At 43.1% G+C, this 12894-nt stretch overlaps 1 protein-coding gene across 1 annotated transcript in view; it reads right to left on the bottom strand.

Annotated features, from left to right (window-relative positions):
* ITGA8 (integrin subunit alpha 8) overlaps nucleotides 1–8562 on the bottom strand; it is a 118448-nt gene extending 109886 nt beyond the window's left edge. Inside the window, exons 1-2 of the mRNA XM_080386361.1 lie at nucleotides 8207–8562; nucleotides 7815–7939 (exon numbers count right to left, since the gene is read on the bottom strand). Coding sequence (XP_080242487.1) covers nucleotides 7815–7939; nucleotides 8207–8409 — 328 coding nt within the window. The 5' untranslated portion in view covers nucleotides 8410–8562. The remainder of the gene's footprint in view (nucleotides 1–7814; nucleotides 7940–8206) is intronic.
* Nucleotides 8563–12894: the final 4332 nt, after the last annotated feature.

Raw genomic sequence — 12894 nt, 5'->3', positions numbered from 1 at the left:
GTTAATGCAAATCCATCATTTGCACACATTAGACTAGATTTGGCACTTTCTACAGGGATTGGTCTCCTCTCAGTCACTGAGTCAGCACATTATAAACTGTTTAGCAGGCATGAATCCAACATTACTCTTCCAAATATTTCTTTGTTGTAATAACAAGGATTTGCATAAGAAATAGATGTATTTGCAAACACTGATAGTGGCTCATTGTGATCCATTCAGCTGCTGAAAACCAGAAGTAAAAAATGCAGCATCTATTATAACTTGAAAATGCTCAAAAGAACAAAAGCTAATCAAAATATTCTAATCAAACTTAACACAGGAAAACTGCTTCTAATCAAAGCAACAAATCCGGCTATGTAATATACCTGCATCTCTTTCAGGTAAGTTCTCACTGTTCAGGGACTTTGAAAAGTATTATTTTTACTTGCTCTGTGCTTGTCTGCCTGTATGTACTGGATAAACACAGATGGCCATTAACCGGGCATCTGCAGCTGGCTCACTCTGCCCTCTAATCTTACCTACTCAAGACTATATACAGGACAGCAAATCCCTTTCAAATACCTGTTCTGATATGTGTGTGTGTGTGTGTATCTATGCACATCCATACATCTAAATAAACATATATAATACAAAAAATATCTATATTTCATATATTTATATGTAATGATGTATACACACAGAGTGGAGGTGAATAATCACCTCAACCTATTTGTATTTATATAAAATGGAATACAAACATATCGAAACAACAAACATTTATATAGATATATACAGGTCAAAGAAAGTGAATACCTCCCTCAAATGGAGACAACACCTGGAATGCTATGTCCAGTTTTGAGACACCAGGACAAGACTTGTGGGTGGTTGGCCCAAAGAAGAGAAAGCAAAGGAGGATCTATTTGTACTTTCTCCAATGTTCAATAGGTAGAGAGAACAGAAAGCCAAACTCCCATCTGAGGTATTCAGCAAAAGGAAAAGAGGCAACAGGCACAAGTTGCAGCAAGGGAATTTCTGATTAGATATAAAGAAACCACTCTTCACAGTGAGGGTGATTAAGCACCGGAACAGATTCCCCAGAGAGGCAACGGCATCTCCATCCTTGGGTAGTTTCAGAACTTGGCTACAGAAGGCTCCGAACAACCAAATTTAACTTTGAAATCAGCCCTGCTGCATCATTAAGGTACTGGCTTACAGAAGGGAAGAGAGAGAGGGAAGGGTTTGTACTGGTGTACATGGTCCTGTATTCTAGAAGTGAAGGAAGAGAGGCAATCTTACCAAACTCATCGCATGGCAGAGTGGTGTCTTTTTGGTATCACTACCGTAACAGATTCCAATGATACCACCCATTCTGTAACGCAAAGGTAAGTCAGTAACATTCACAGGGTCATTGATGTTAGACCCTCAACAGAGAGACAGAATACAAATGCAAAGCTAAAAAATATGATCTAGGGAATCAAGCCAAGCAACTGCTTTCATCATTAATGCTAGGGGAAAAAAGGACTTTATAGTGTTTCGAGACAGTACGGATATGCAAAACCCTCGCATGACGAGAAGAATTGCTTCTATTTTTAGATTTATCTGATTCTGCAAACATCTATTTAATTTCTGGTTTTTATTGTGCCTTAGACGCTATTCATATGAGTTATTTTAATTTAATAGATCATATCTAGAGAGCTTTAGTTGGACTTTCATTCCATGAATCAAGGAAAAAAGAATTATCAAACCAAATAGGATTTTTTCCCAAAGTACCATCTGATCAAAAACAAATTAAGACCTCAGGGCCTGAACTAACATAGCTAAGGACATTTTTCCCCTTCTTTAGATAAGGCTCAGACTTACAAAAAAACCTCAAGAGAGTCTATTACAAATTAGAATGCTACAAGTGAACCATGAGGCTCCATGTCTTACTGGCACAGCAGACTGAAATGTGTCAACAACATTTAAAAGTACAATGAAGTTTTCCCTCAGCACTCTCTCTTGAGATGCAAATTCTGTTTTATAACAGGATTCTAAGTTTTCCCTAGAACCTTACCATCTCTACAGCTAATGATTTTTTCATGTAACTAAACCTCTTGAGTCCCACAATACATCCTTTCCTTATACAGTACCTGGGTTCTGTTACAATCAGCTCAACTGCTGGCTAGATCAGCTCATGTTTTTTATCAACTGCATGCTTGGCCAGAACTGATCTACATCCCCCTCCCCTGTTCCTCTTCAGAGGCTGTTCAAATTTTCTCCAGCTATTTTAGAAAAATATAACCTATTTTAATAAAACTGGTAAAGTTAACTGATAGCAAAGACAACACCCTGGTGAATTCTGGAAACTTAGGGGAAGTAGTATCTAAAATTCTGCCTTCAGGAGCTAATTTAAAACATAAGAACGTGTTGCAGTCTGTTAAGTATTACAATTAAAAGTGACTATTATAATGAGTTTCTGAAATCTGAACTATTCGCTTTTTACCAGATTTCAAATGCAATAGTGCACTTCTAGGGGCATTTAAGTTTGCTTCTGGCTGCAAGATGATTTGAGTGGTTCAGAAGTTCCCCAGTTAATGAAGCAGGGAGAAAGTTCTCTTCATATTGCTCTCCTGCTACCTCTCCTGGCAGCTGAATGGAAAAGCACCCAGCTTAAACAAGGTAACTGCCTCAATGCTGAAGCAGAAATAATCATTGTAAACCTCATTTCATAATGGAGAAACTGAGAAGGAGGATTCAGCTTTGTGTAGGTAAGCAAGGAAAGACAGATTACAGTTCTTTAATATAATGCCAACGCTTGTTCCCCTCTCCTCTCATTGAGTTTCAAAGAGTATCACAGCCCCACACTGCAATGCAACAGGACAGCTTTACAGAGCAGGGAAACAAGGGAGAAGAGTCTCTGCCCTTCAGGCCGTATCTCCTGGAGTAAGGGGATACTAAAAGCCCTTCCATTATACTTTATCTCAGTTCCCTGCTGCAATGGAGCAGGTTAAAGCACCAGTTGTGCTCTCAGGGGCAGTGCTTTCAGCTTCTTCCCAGAGTCTTAGCCTTGGTGCCCAGCTTTATGGAGCTTTTAAGAACTGCAAATACGGGACTGCAGTCAGTACTGTAGCAACGGCAGGAAACACAGAGTTCCTGCTAAAGTCCCTTCTTGGCTGGAGGCCATTTCACTGGCCAACCCATCTGGGAATGCCCAGTTACATGATTTGCTTATGGATGGGTCGGCTCAAATACTACAGCATGTCAAAATTTCATCCTTCCCTCCTCTGCCCCCTGTCCCTTGTCAGGAACAATATTTCATTAATAGGATTAATTATCGATGTTAGCTTGCAAGTAAATCATCTCAATGCTTTGGAAATCTCTGAATTAGGAACTAAGAAGAACAGAAATAGGTGACCTGAGAAATTAGTGACAATCTGGGAGAATTGCCTGGAGAACAATTTCAGACGGGTGGTATGACTTTTAGGAACGGGCTGCAGATACTCCTGCACCTCTATTAACACTAATTAAGCCACCATCTCAGCAGGGTAGTTCAGCCCACACACATTTCCACATTAACACAAGTTATGCACCTGCTCATAGCATTCAGACCAGCTTGGGCATCCTAACATATGCACGGTGCCACAGAGATGATTTCAGTAGTAGTCTTGCTTTTGAGTATCGGTGCTAGTAGTAAGGAGCCCAGTCCGTGTTTGACAGCTAGAATGTGACACTCAGAAGTAATGACACATTTTTTAAAGGTGTTTTCATATCTTGCACTGGGAATTGAGTGAATAAGGAGTGCTCCTGTTAAGTACACATCAGCAATCAATGCAATATCCACTGCATCATGTGATCTTGGTTTCTGAGAAAAAAGGAGCAAGACAACTTCACAAACCACAGGAATTTGTATTTTGTCATTTAAAGATCACATGACACAAAAAATAGGGTTTAGCCCTGAGTGTCACACCCTGTGTGGTGGCAGGGAGGTTAGTTGCACCTTGCCAGTGACTCTGGGTGCAACCCTTGCAATGCCAGATCTCTGATCCACTGGGGAACAGCACAGCTGTCTTAACATCAGTGTCAGGATGTCAGGTCCAGTTAGGCTTAGCACTTGTATCTTCCCTTCAGGACTCTACGGTAGGATATAGAGTAACTTTCTTTAAACTATAATTTTTACAAAATAGAAAGATATTATTCACAGAGAAAAACAAAACTCTTCAACAAAACAGGCTTTACAGGACCAAAGACCATCCTGTCTCAGCTCGTACTATCGTAATATTAACCTAACCAAGCCTAAGTTTTTCACTGAGGTGTCTGTCACTTACTTAGTTCCCTCAAATCACTTTCTGAACAAGTGCCCCCTCTAAGGAAATAAATGCTTGTGGAGAGAGATTTTGTTCCTTTTTAGTTTGTTATACTTTACAGTCCCATAACAAGGCATATCTGCCCTTTCATTAAGTAAACATCTAAACATCTGTAAAATACAGGATAACTATACATTGGTACAAAGCAGCTCCACACTTGTACTAATGTACACACTTGTACACCACGATATTTGAAAATGTCCAGAAGCTTGACTGAAGCCATCACAGAATACTAGTCAGTGTCCTCACTGTTTCCATTTAGTAGGACCCAGATAATTAATAGTGTTAATATAAATAACATAAAAGCATTTGCAAATGGAGGAACCCTTCTTGAAATTAGGTTTACTGTTCTTGTGGAAACAGTGAAATAATTTGTACAGTTACATATAAGTCTTACTAATTAGGTGCCCACTTAGGCACTTGTGGCAGTGTAAGTCCAAATAACATCCACGTGCACTGCATGTTCCCTCCTCAACGGCAGAACATAACTTGCATTGAATGCAACATATCTGAGCTTCATTTGTGTACCTGGTTCTCAGAAATGGAAGACATGAGCCCTCATGCTCATATATGATTTAAACCAGTGGTTTTCAACCACTTGGATTTGTTAATCACTTGAATTTTTATGTTATGGTGGAAATTTCTCAGTTTCTGTGATCTGCAGCAATTTCACATATCTAACTTGGGACATAGTATATGTGAATCTGCTTTTCTTTTAAAAATTCTTTAGAAGTCCTCCATTGAACTCTTGTGGCTGAAAAATACCGATTTCGTAAATTCTTCATCTATTTGTTGGGTCACACTGCCTTTTAACTGTTACATTACACTCTTCCTTTCTTTCTAGTTCCACTCCATTCTTACTTCTGAACTTAATTAAAAACGCTTTCAATTATTCAGCAGGGGTTTTTTTCTGTATTGCGCTTAATGAATCTAACTGAAAGAGCTGATATTATTTTGTTAGAGTTAAGAAAAAAGTACTTAGAAAAGGAAGCTTTGTATAAAAATGCATCAAAATGAAATCTTCCAACTCTGAAGCAGCCTCTGTAGTTCTTGTTTTGTTTCAGAAAACATTCCCAAAACTTTCCAAGACTTTAAAAAAATCTCCTACGAGGCATGAAGCATTAATCTTTAAAATTAAAGCTGCTAGAGCTGAATTTCCACTCTTCTAACAATTACTGGGTGGTTTTGGTTTGGAAGAAAGGATAATCTTGTGGTTAAGGAACCGGAGGGAGAATAAAAAATCCCAAGCCAGCTACCAGTATCATCACCAGCTTCATGTATGATCTTTGACAATCCAGACTGACTTCTTTGTGTTTATTAGAATAAATGTAAAAATGGGAACATAAGTATAAAATGGGAATAGCAGCATTTCTGAGTGATGTCGTAGGAAGCAGGCACAGTGAGTTCAAGGTGCCTGTACAAGCAAGAGCCATAAACTCAAAATACCCCTCATACTTACTAAGGACTAAGTCCCACTAGGCATGCAATGGCCCAAAAGGAACTGTGTGTAACAGACTATTTGAAGCAGTATCATCTAGGATAGAGCTTGTGTGGACTACTCAGGAGGAATAGTGGAAAAGATGGAAAACTTGCTCCTCTAAGTAGCGTATTTTGGAGATAAAAAACTGCCATGAAATCTACGTTCATACTTCAGCAAAAAAAGTACCTAAGCCTATTGGAGTTGGCATTTATGTTACTGGCAATGAAGAATAGGTGTCGGCACAAGCTATGCAAACCCTCCTGGGATCTCAGTCTATGAGGGCAGTTGGCCATTGCTCAACTGTGCGAAATGACACCTTTGCTGCCCTTGGTGCCAGAATCAGACAGCTAACTCCTAAACCTGCCTATGCTGCAGTCCCTCCTCCAAGTACAGTGTATTTACATCTACACAATGGGCGCTCTCTGGCTTAAGTTCAGCTGTTTGCAAGTCAGGCATCTATCCGGAGGACACAATTACCCATCTCAGGTAGACCAAATGAACTTTGGAGATTCCAAATCACACAAATAGTTGTGTGATACAGTCCAAACCCTTGTTAATATACTTACTCATCAGCCTGTGGTTGTGCATATTCAAAGCATAGTATCTGCATAGGGATACATCTGCCAAGAACATGGATTTGTCCTGAGCTTCCTGCAGGAAAGCCAGATGCCCTTCTATGTTTCATCACTAGGTTTTCATTCATTTTTCAAAACGCCCCTTCAAAATGTGACGAAATTTTTATTTGGTCTGAAAGTTTTCTATTCAAACCTGAAATTAACGTCTATAGATAATATACTCCACTTCTGTCACTTGAACTACTTAATCATAAGACGGAAACACATTAATATTCCCTAAACTGGTTTTATTTTAAAGACGTACACTCAGGACATATTGAAATAAAAATATTGTATGCATACTGTCTATGTCTGTACATTCACATTTATACATAACTATATGCTGTACATGGTACTACGTGCCCAAGTAGCCATACACACACACAGAGGAACCATCTCTTACCCTGTTTTGAAGAGCGCCCAGCATGATGGGAGAGTCATCCTGAGCACAGTTCCTAAACACTAACATAGTAATAGGATGTGTGGGTGGCTGGAGCTGGAAGGGGTAAAGAACTGCACTGCTTACTTGCTACGTTTAAGTAAGCTCTTCTAATTTAATTTTTGCTCTTGGAAAAAAACCTGAATTGTATTGTGTCTGCACTTAAATAAACCACAAATGTTAAGATTAAATATAACTTACAGAGTTATAACTTGTGCTTAACGATTAAACTGTCAAAGTCTGCCTAAATAAAGGCTTCAGTTTTAAACTCCCTACAAACACTAGGTTTAAATTATTTTCAAGACCTATAAAGAGACAACAGAAAACATAAACAGCCTGAATTGTTTAAAACGTGTGTTCCTTCTAATTAAATAAGAAACATCTGTGTTGGGATTTTGGAAGTGGATATAATCTATCCACATTGTGCCTAAATCGGTTTGCATCTAGATTCCAATATTCTGAAATAAAATTCTTGCTTTCTGAAAAGAATTAAATAAGCATGCCACATGAGGTACTTCATCCCTCTGAACAGATGGAAAACCCCTTGCTAAAAACAACAGCAAACACTAGCAATCCTGTGATTTCCAGGATTCGGAGAAGTGTATGAGACATGGATTTGGGGGTTTTGCCTTCTAAGCACTCAGGGGAAAAAAGGTATTTTCAAAATGAGTTAACTGCCACAAACACCTTTCATTAAAGCATTAAGAAGGGAAAAAAAAAAAAGAAAAAGGCAGCTGCTAAGATGAACGACGCACAGATCCTGAAGGTCATCCTCCCGTTATTTCTCTGGGGACCGTTAAACCCTTCCCTGCAAGCACACAGACTCCCAGGAGCCGGATTTCCCAGCGCTGCAGATGCTCAGATCAAAGTGACACAAGCACGGCGGGCGCGGGGGAAACTCGTGCCGAGGGAGCCCCGAGCGCAGCGCGACACACGCGGCGCCGCGGGCCGCCACTCACTGGTGTTGTCGAAGGGTATCTGCCGGCAGCGGGCGGCGGGCCAGGCGCAGTGGTACACCGCTCCCCCCTCCACGATGTCCGGCTGCGTGGTGTTGGCTTTGGGGGCTCCCACCAGGACACTGACCCTGCAAACACACCGGGCAGTCACCGCGGCGATGCGGACCGGCAGGCGGCGGCCCCGCCACGGCGGGCCAGGGGCTGTCACTTCGGCGACCGGCCCGCGGGACGCCGCCGTTTGCCCCCCGCCTTCCCCAAAGCCCCCCCAAAGCCCCGCAGCCCCGGCCAGGCGGGGGGGCGGCCCGGGGGCGCTCGCTCGGGCGCCGCGCTGAGGGGAGCGGCCCGCTCAGCCCAGCGCAGCCCGGCCCAGCCCGGCCGGCGGCGGCGACACTCACGTGCTGGGGTCGGGGACGTAGAAGTCCACGGAGTACCCGAAGTAGCTGCCCGGGGGCCCGCTATACACCGTCAGCTTCTCCTCGTCCAGGTTGAAGGCCACCAGCGCCGGCGCCCAGAGCAGCGCTGACAGGAGGAGCAGCGAGCGCGGTCGCTGCCGGCGTCGGGCGCGGCCGGCCCCGCGCCCCCAGCTGAGGCGCAGCATCCTCGCCCCCTCCGTGGCCGGCTCCCGCTGGCAGAGCGCAGCGGAGCTGGGGGCAGCCGTGCGGCGGCCGTGCGGTGCCGCGGCGGTCTGGCTGCCGCCGTGCGCTGGCGGCGGGGCGGGGGGCTGGCGGGGGAGGCTCGGCCCCGCTCACCCCGCCGCCGCCGCCGCTGAGGGGCGAGCCGCGCTCGGGCGCCCCCTGGCGGCCAGCGACGGGCAGGGCTGCGGGGCGGTGCCGCGGGAAAGCGCTTCTGCTGCGGGGCGGCGGCCGGTGCGCCTGTGTCCGCTGCCGGGCGGGGCGGGCCGGGCCGGGGCCGGGGCCGGGTCCGCCTCAGCCGCACCGCCCTCGCCGGGGCAGAAGCGGTCCGGGAGGGGACGGTGCTCGCAGCGCAGCGTCCGCGCTGTGGATGTCGGGGACCCGGAGCGGCCCTCGTCCCCCAGCGCTGGGGCCCAGGCCCCTCCGTCCCGGCTGAACACGGTGCTCGGCGGTTCCGAGCACGAACCGCGCTGTGCCCGGGGAGAGCCGCCTGCCCTGCAGGGCAATGCCGCCGGCGGGGCTGGGCCGAGCGGGGCGCCCCCCGCGCCTGGCCCTGCTCACCAGGGAAAACAGAGCTGAGGCCAGTGGTTTCGAGTTGACTTTCTCTTGGCTTCCAACGTTTTCAAGAGTTTAAATTGAAGAGTCTGATACTTGAAAATTCCATTAAGGAAATTAAAGTGCATGGGGGGGGGGCGGAAATAGACGTTCATTGGATTGTTACGTGACTGCCAGGATGGCTATTATTAAAAAAACAAACAAACAAAAAACAAACGAACCAACCAAACAAACAAAAACCAACCAAAACAAATCTACCCAAAACCCCAACAACCAAAACCACCAAAAAAGTCCCAACAAACCAGTAACCGAAAGAGCCTTCTAACCACAGTAAAGACGAAAGCCCAGCCACACCGTTCAGAGCACGTTAGGAACTGCATTCTTCTGGAAGTTTCTTTATTAGCACTTACCGGGCTACCTAAATTTTTACTGTGCTGAAGGGGCACCTCACAGAGGACAGCGTGGCTGTGGGCCCTCGCCACAGCACCACGCCGGAACAGGTGCCAAGCCTTTTTTCTTACGGAAATAACCAATACTACTCCATCGCACGTGGCATTAAACGGAGCTTTTAGAAGGCTCCTCTTATTATTTCTTCCTAAAAGTGATCAAAACCTATGAGGCTATATAACTCCTGTTTTGAATTGTTTTTCCCCTGAAAGCTTCACAATAGTGTTCTAGCTCTTTCTTTTTTTGTTGAGGCAATGTAATGCTGCCTGCCTGAAATGCTCCCTTCCCCTAACAGCTAAACGGGGCATCACGCCTAGGGCTTGCTGGAACAGCACTCTTACTATTTTTTCTGGCCAACTCAAAGGTAGGACGAAAAGGAGGAACATTTTATTTTCTATGTAATCAACTGTGTTAGCAGGAAAAAAGGATTCTTTTTTCAACATTTATAATAGAGAAAGATCAGAAAAATAGAGAACCCATTTGTAAACATGCTACAGTAAAGCATACCTGTGAAAGCAGCTGGGAGTAGTTTGTTTTGTTCTGAGGTCCTGGTTTCTTTACTTTTATGTTTGTTTTATTTTAAATGCTTCATGGCAAGATTATTCAGATAAGACTGACATTCCTGTTCACGAAAATAGAACAGTGTGTTTATTTCCAGCATTAACTGTATGACCCTTAGCTGTCCCCACAAGGCTTGTAATATTCCTTAATTCTGCTCGCCTTACATTTGTACTGGCATTACTCTTGCTTTTTATTAGACTGAAACATCACCATTGACATTATTTCACTATTTTACATTGAACAAATAACTCCTAGAGATCTAAGCACCAGTAATAAATTCAGAAGTACCTCAATGACCTGTAGGGATAATGCCTACTCTCAGAAGTCATACAATTTTAAAGCAACTGAAGGGATTTGAAATTTGTGTTGCTTTTTGCTAAATAATAATAATAATAATAATAATAATAATAATGCCTTGCTCTTATTTAGCACAACAGTCAGTTCCATTCCTGAGTGTCACAAGTGAAGTTTCTAGGGCTCAGAGAACCGCTCAGAGGGCACACCAGACCTGTGGCACTCAGGGTAAGAAGGCAGCATATTCTGGTGCTGTATCCACCTTGTACACATCTATCCAGAACAGAGGTAGAATTCAGCAGTTAGCATAGTTGGAGACAGGCGAGTGTTCACACAAATGAAAAGCAGAAGGGGCATAGCAAGAACATAGACAGTTCGCACTTGTACTCCTCTTGTACCTGTCTTTCAGTTTGAAATATATGCCACCTAACCTGGTTGGTTTGAACTAAATTTAAGAAAGGAAAAGTGTTTCAAATGGCTATCAGTGCTAAAACCTGTATGGAAAGGAGGGTGGGACGGAAAGAAGGGAATCTCTTTCAAGATCCTTTTACACCCAAGGTATTAATACAGAGCAGTCCCCTGCCCCTTATCTTTTCCCTTTCCCTCCCCCCCTTCATATAAAGAAGAGAGATGTGGGTGTAGGATATTCCAAATCAATTCAAAGACGTAAACAAAAAGAATGATCTTTTCATTTTTCAAAGGATTTGTGATGTTCCCCCAAATAACCTGGACCTGTTCTGATCACTAGAAGCTTTTTCCAGATCTTGGTTTTCTCAGACTTTAGAAATTTTTGAACTGGAGATTGTGCTCTGCACTGCTCAGGAGGTAAGCAGTAGACTGAAGTTTGGCCTTTAGCATACCTGTAGCCTGATACATTAATGGCTTTGGATATTGAACTAAAAAGTCTTAATAGGCTCTAGAACCTGACCTGGAGCCAGGACAGAGAGCTTTATAAGAATGGAGCTTTTTTACATATATATGTATAAAAAAAAAAAAAAAAAGAAGTGCTTGTATAAGAACATTTAGTCAGCAGGCCAAAAGTCATTATCTACCCTATAGAATACCCTACAGAATAACTGGAAGGTCAGTGGCGGGACCAAATAATTCATACAGATAAATACAAGATTCATGGTGTGGATTTCTACAGCTTATATTATGTGCAGTTGGTGAGGTTAATATGTCATTATGGTCTTTCCAATCTTATAAATAGATCAGTCAAAGCTTCTACGGGAAGTTTTGCCAAGCAGATCTTAAATACTAGTATTTCATAGAACCCTCTATTATGAAAGCTTTAATCTTACTTATGCCATCATTTAGTAATGTACCTGCTAGCAGAGGAAGGGTAAGTATTTCAAAGAATCATATGGGATTTTAACATAAAGCTTGTCAAAATTAACGTCAATTTTACTGTTATATCTTTTCAAAACATGCCAGTACAGAAGATTAAGTGTCCACTTCCCATAGGAAAGCTTGCCTTTTCTTTTAGTTGTTTCTGAGTTTTGTTTCTGTAGGCAGGAAGCCATCTCCTGAACTGTAATTGGAGCCATAACATAGTATTTTGTATTGATTATCCTGTCACAAAGCAAGAGGATAAAATGAGAGTGTGACCATACTCTACATGAATTCGTGAGATCTGAATTCAGGATGCCATGCCAACAGAGGATGCAGCCTTCAGTTTTGAACCTTACCTCTGTAAACACTGTCCAAATTAAAAATCTTAGCAGAAGTAATTAATAAGTGAAAGGCATTAAAGCTAATTTGAGAGTGAGCAGACTAAACCTTCTAGCAATCTAAGCATATAGCCTGTGGGAAAAAAATGTTTCTTTTCAGGAGATCTCATGGAAATACTTTTTTTTTTTTTTCATTTGAGTATTAACTAGTTTAATCACATGTAGTCAGTGTAAACCTCTAATAATCCAATCTACCATCTTGGTGTAAGCACAGACTGGTTGATTAGTGTGTGAGACCCCAAGTATGGAACAGCAGGGACGTGGCTGGGGAGGTTGTGAATGCGCTCAGTGCTCACACTGCACCTCTTGGGCTATTGTGGTCAGCGGACTTGTAGCACAATACTCAGCAAACCCACCACGGAGCCTGAAGGTGCTCTCCAGAGCATGCCTGATGCTATATGCTAAGCAACTTTGCTTGCAATCAAGATCCAGAGTAGCTGTTTGTAGACAGTCATCTAATCGGACAGCAAATGCCCCGCAGTATGCACTGTACTCATGGACATTCTTGTTCCCGCTCATGAACTGTTGTGGAGACGTAGCCATTTCACCACCCTAATGGATTTTACTCCTACATCCAGGCCCATCTTGGCCTCCTTTGCCCTAATCAATCTCACAAGGAAGAGAAGAAAGACTGAAAAAGCATACCGATGGATCAGATAAGCAGAAATTATAACTGTCTGAAAGGTAAAGCCAAGAACTTCAACAGAAGTAGTCAAAAAACAAAGTACTCTGCGAGCACTTAAGTGATTCAATGTTTTAAAGGGGTCTTCATGTGGAGTATAAAAAGGATATTTACTTTTGGATTTATACTGGCTGCTTGCCTTGAACAGCTCAGGCTTTAACAAATCAAAAATATCTTCATTA

Source organism: Falco punctatus (assembly GCF_963210335.1).
Source record: "Falco punctatus genome assembly, chromosome: 4".
Lineage (NCBI taxonomy): Eukaryota > Metazoa > Chordata > Aves > Falconiformes > Falconidae > Falco > Falco punctatus.
The sequence above is the reverse complement of the archived record's forward strand: the minus strand, read 5'-3'. Positions and strand labels throughout refer to the sequence as shown.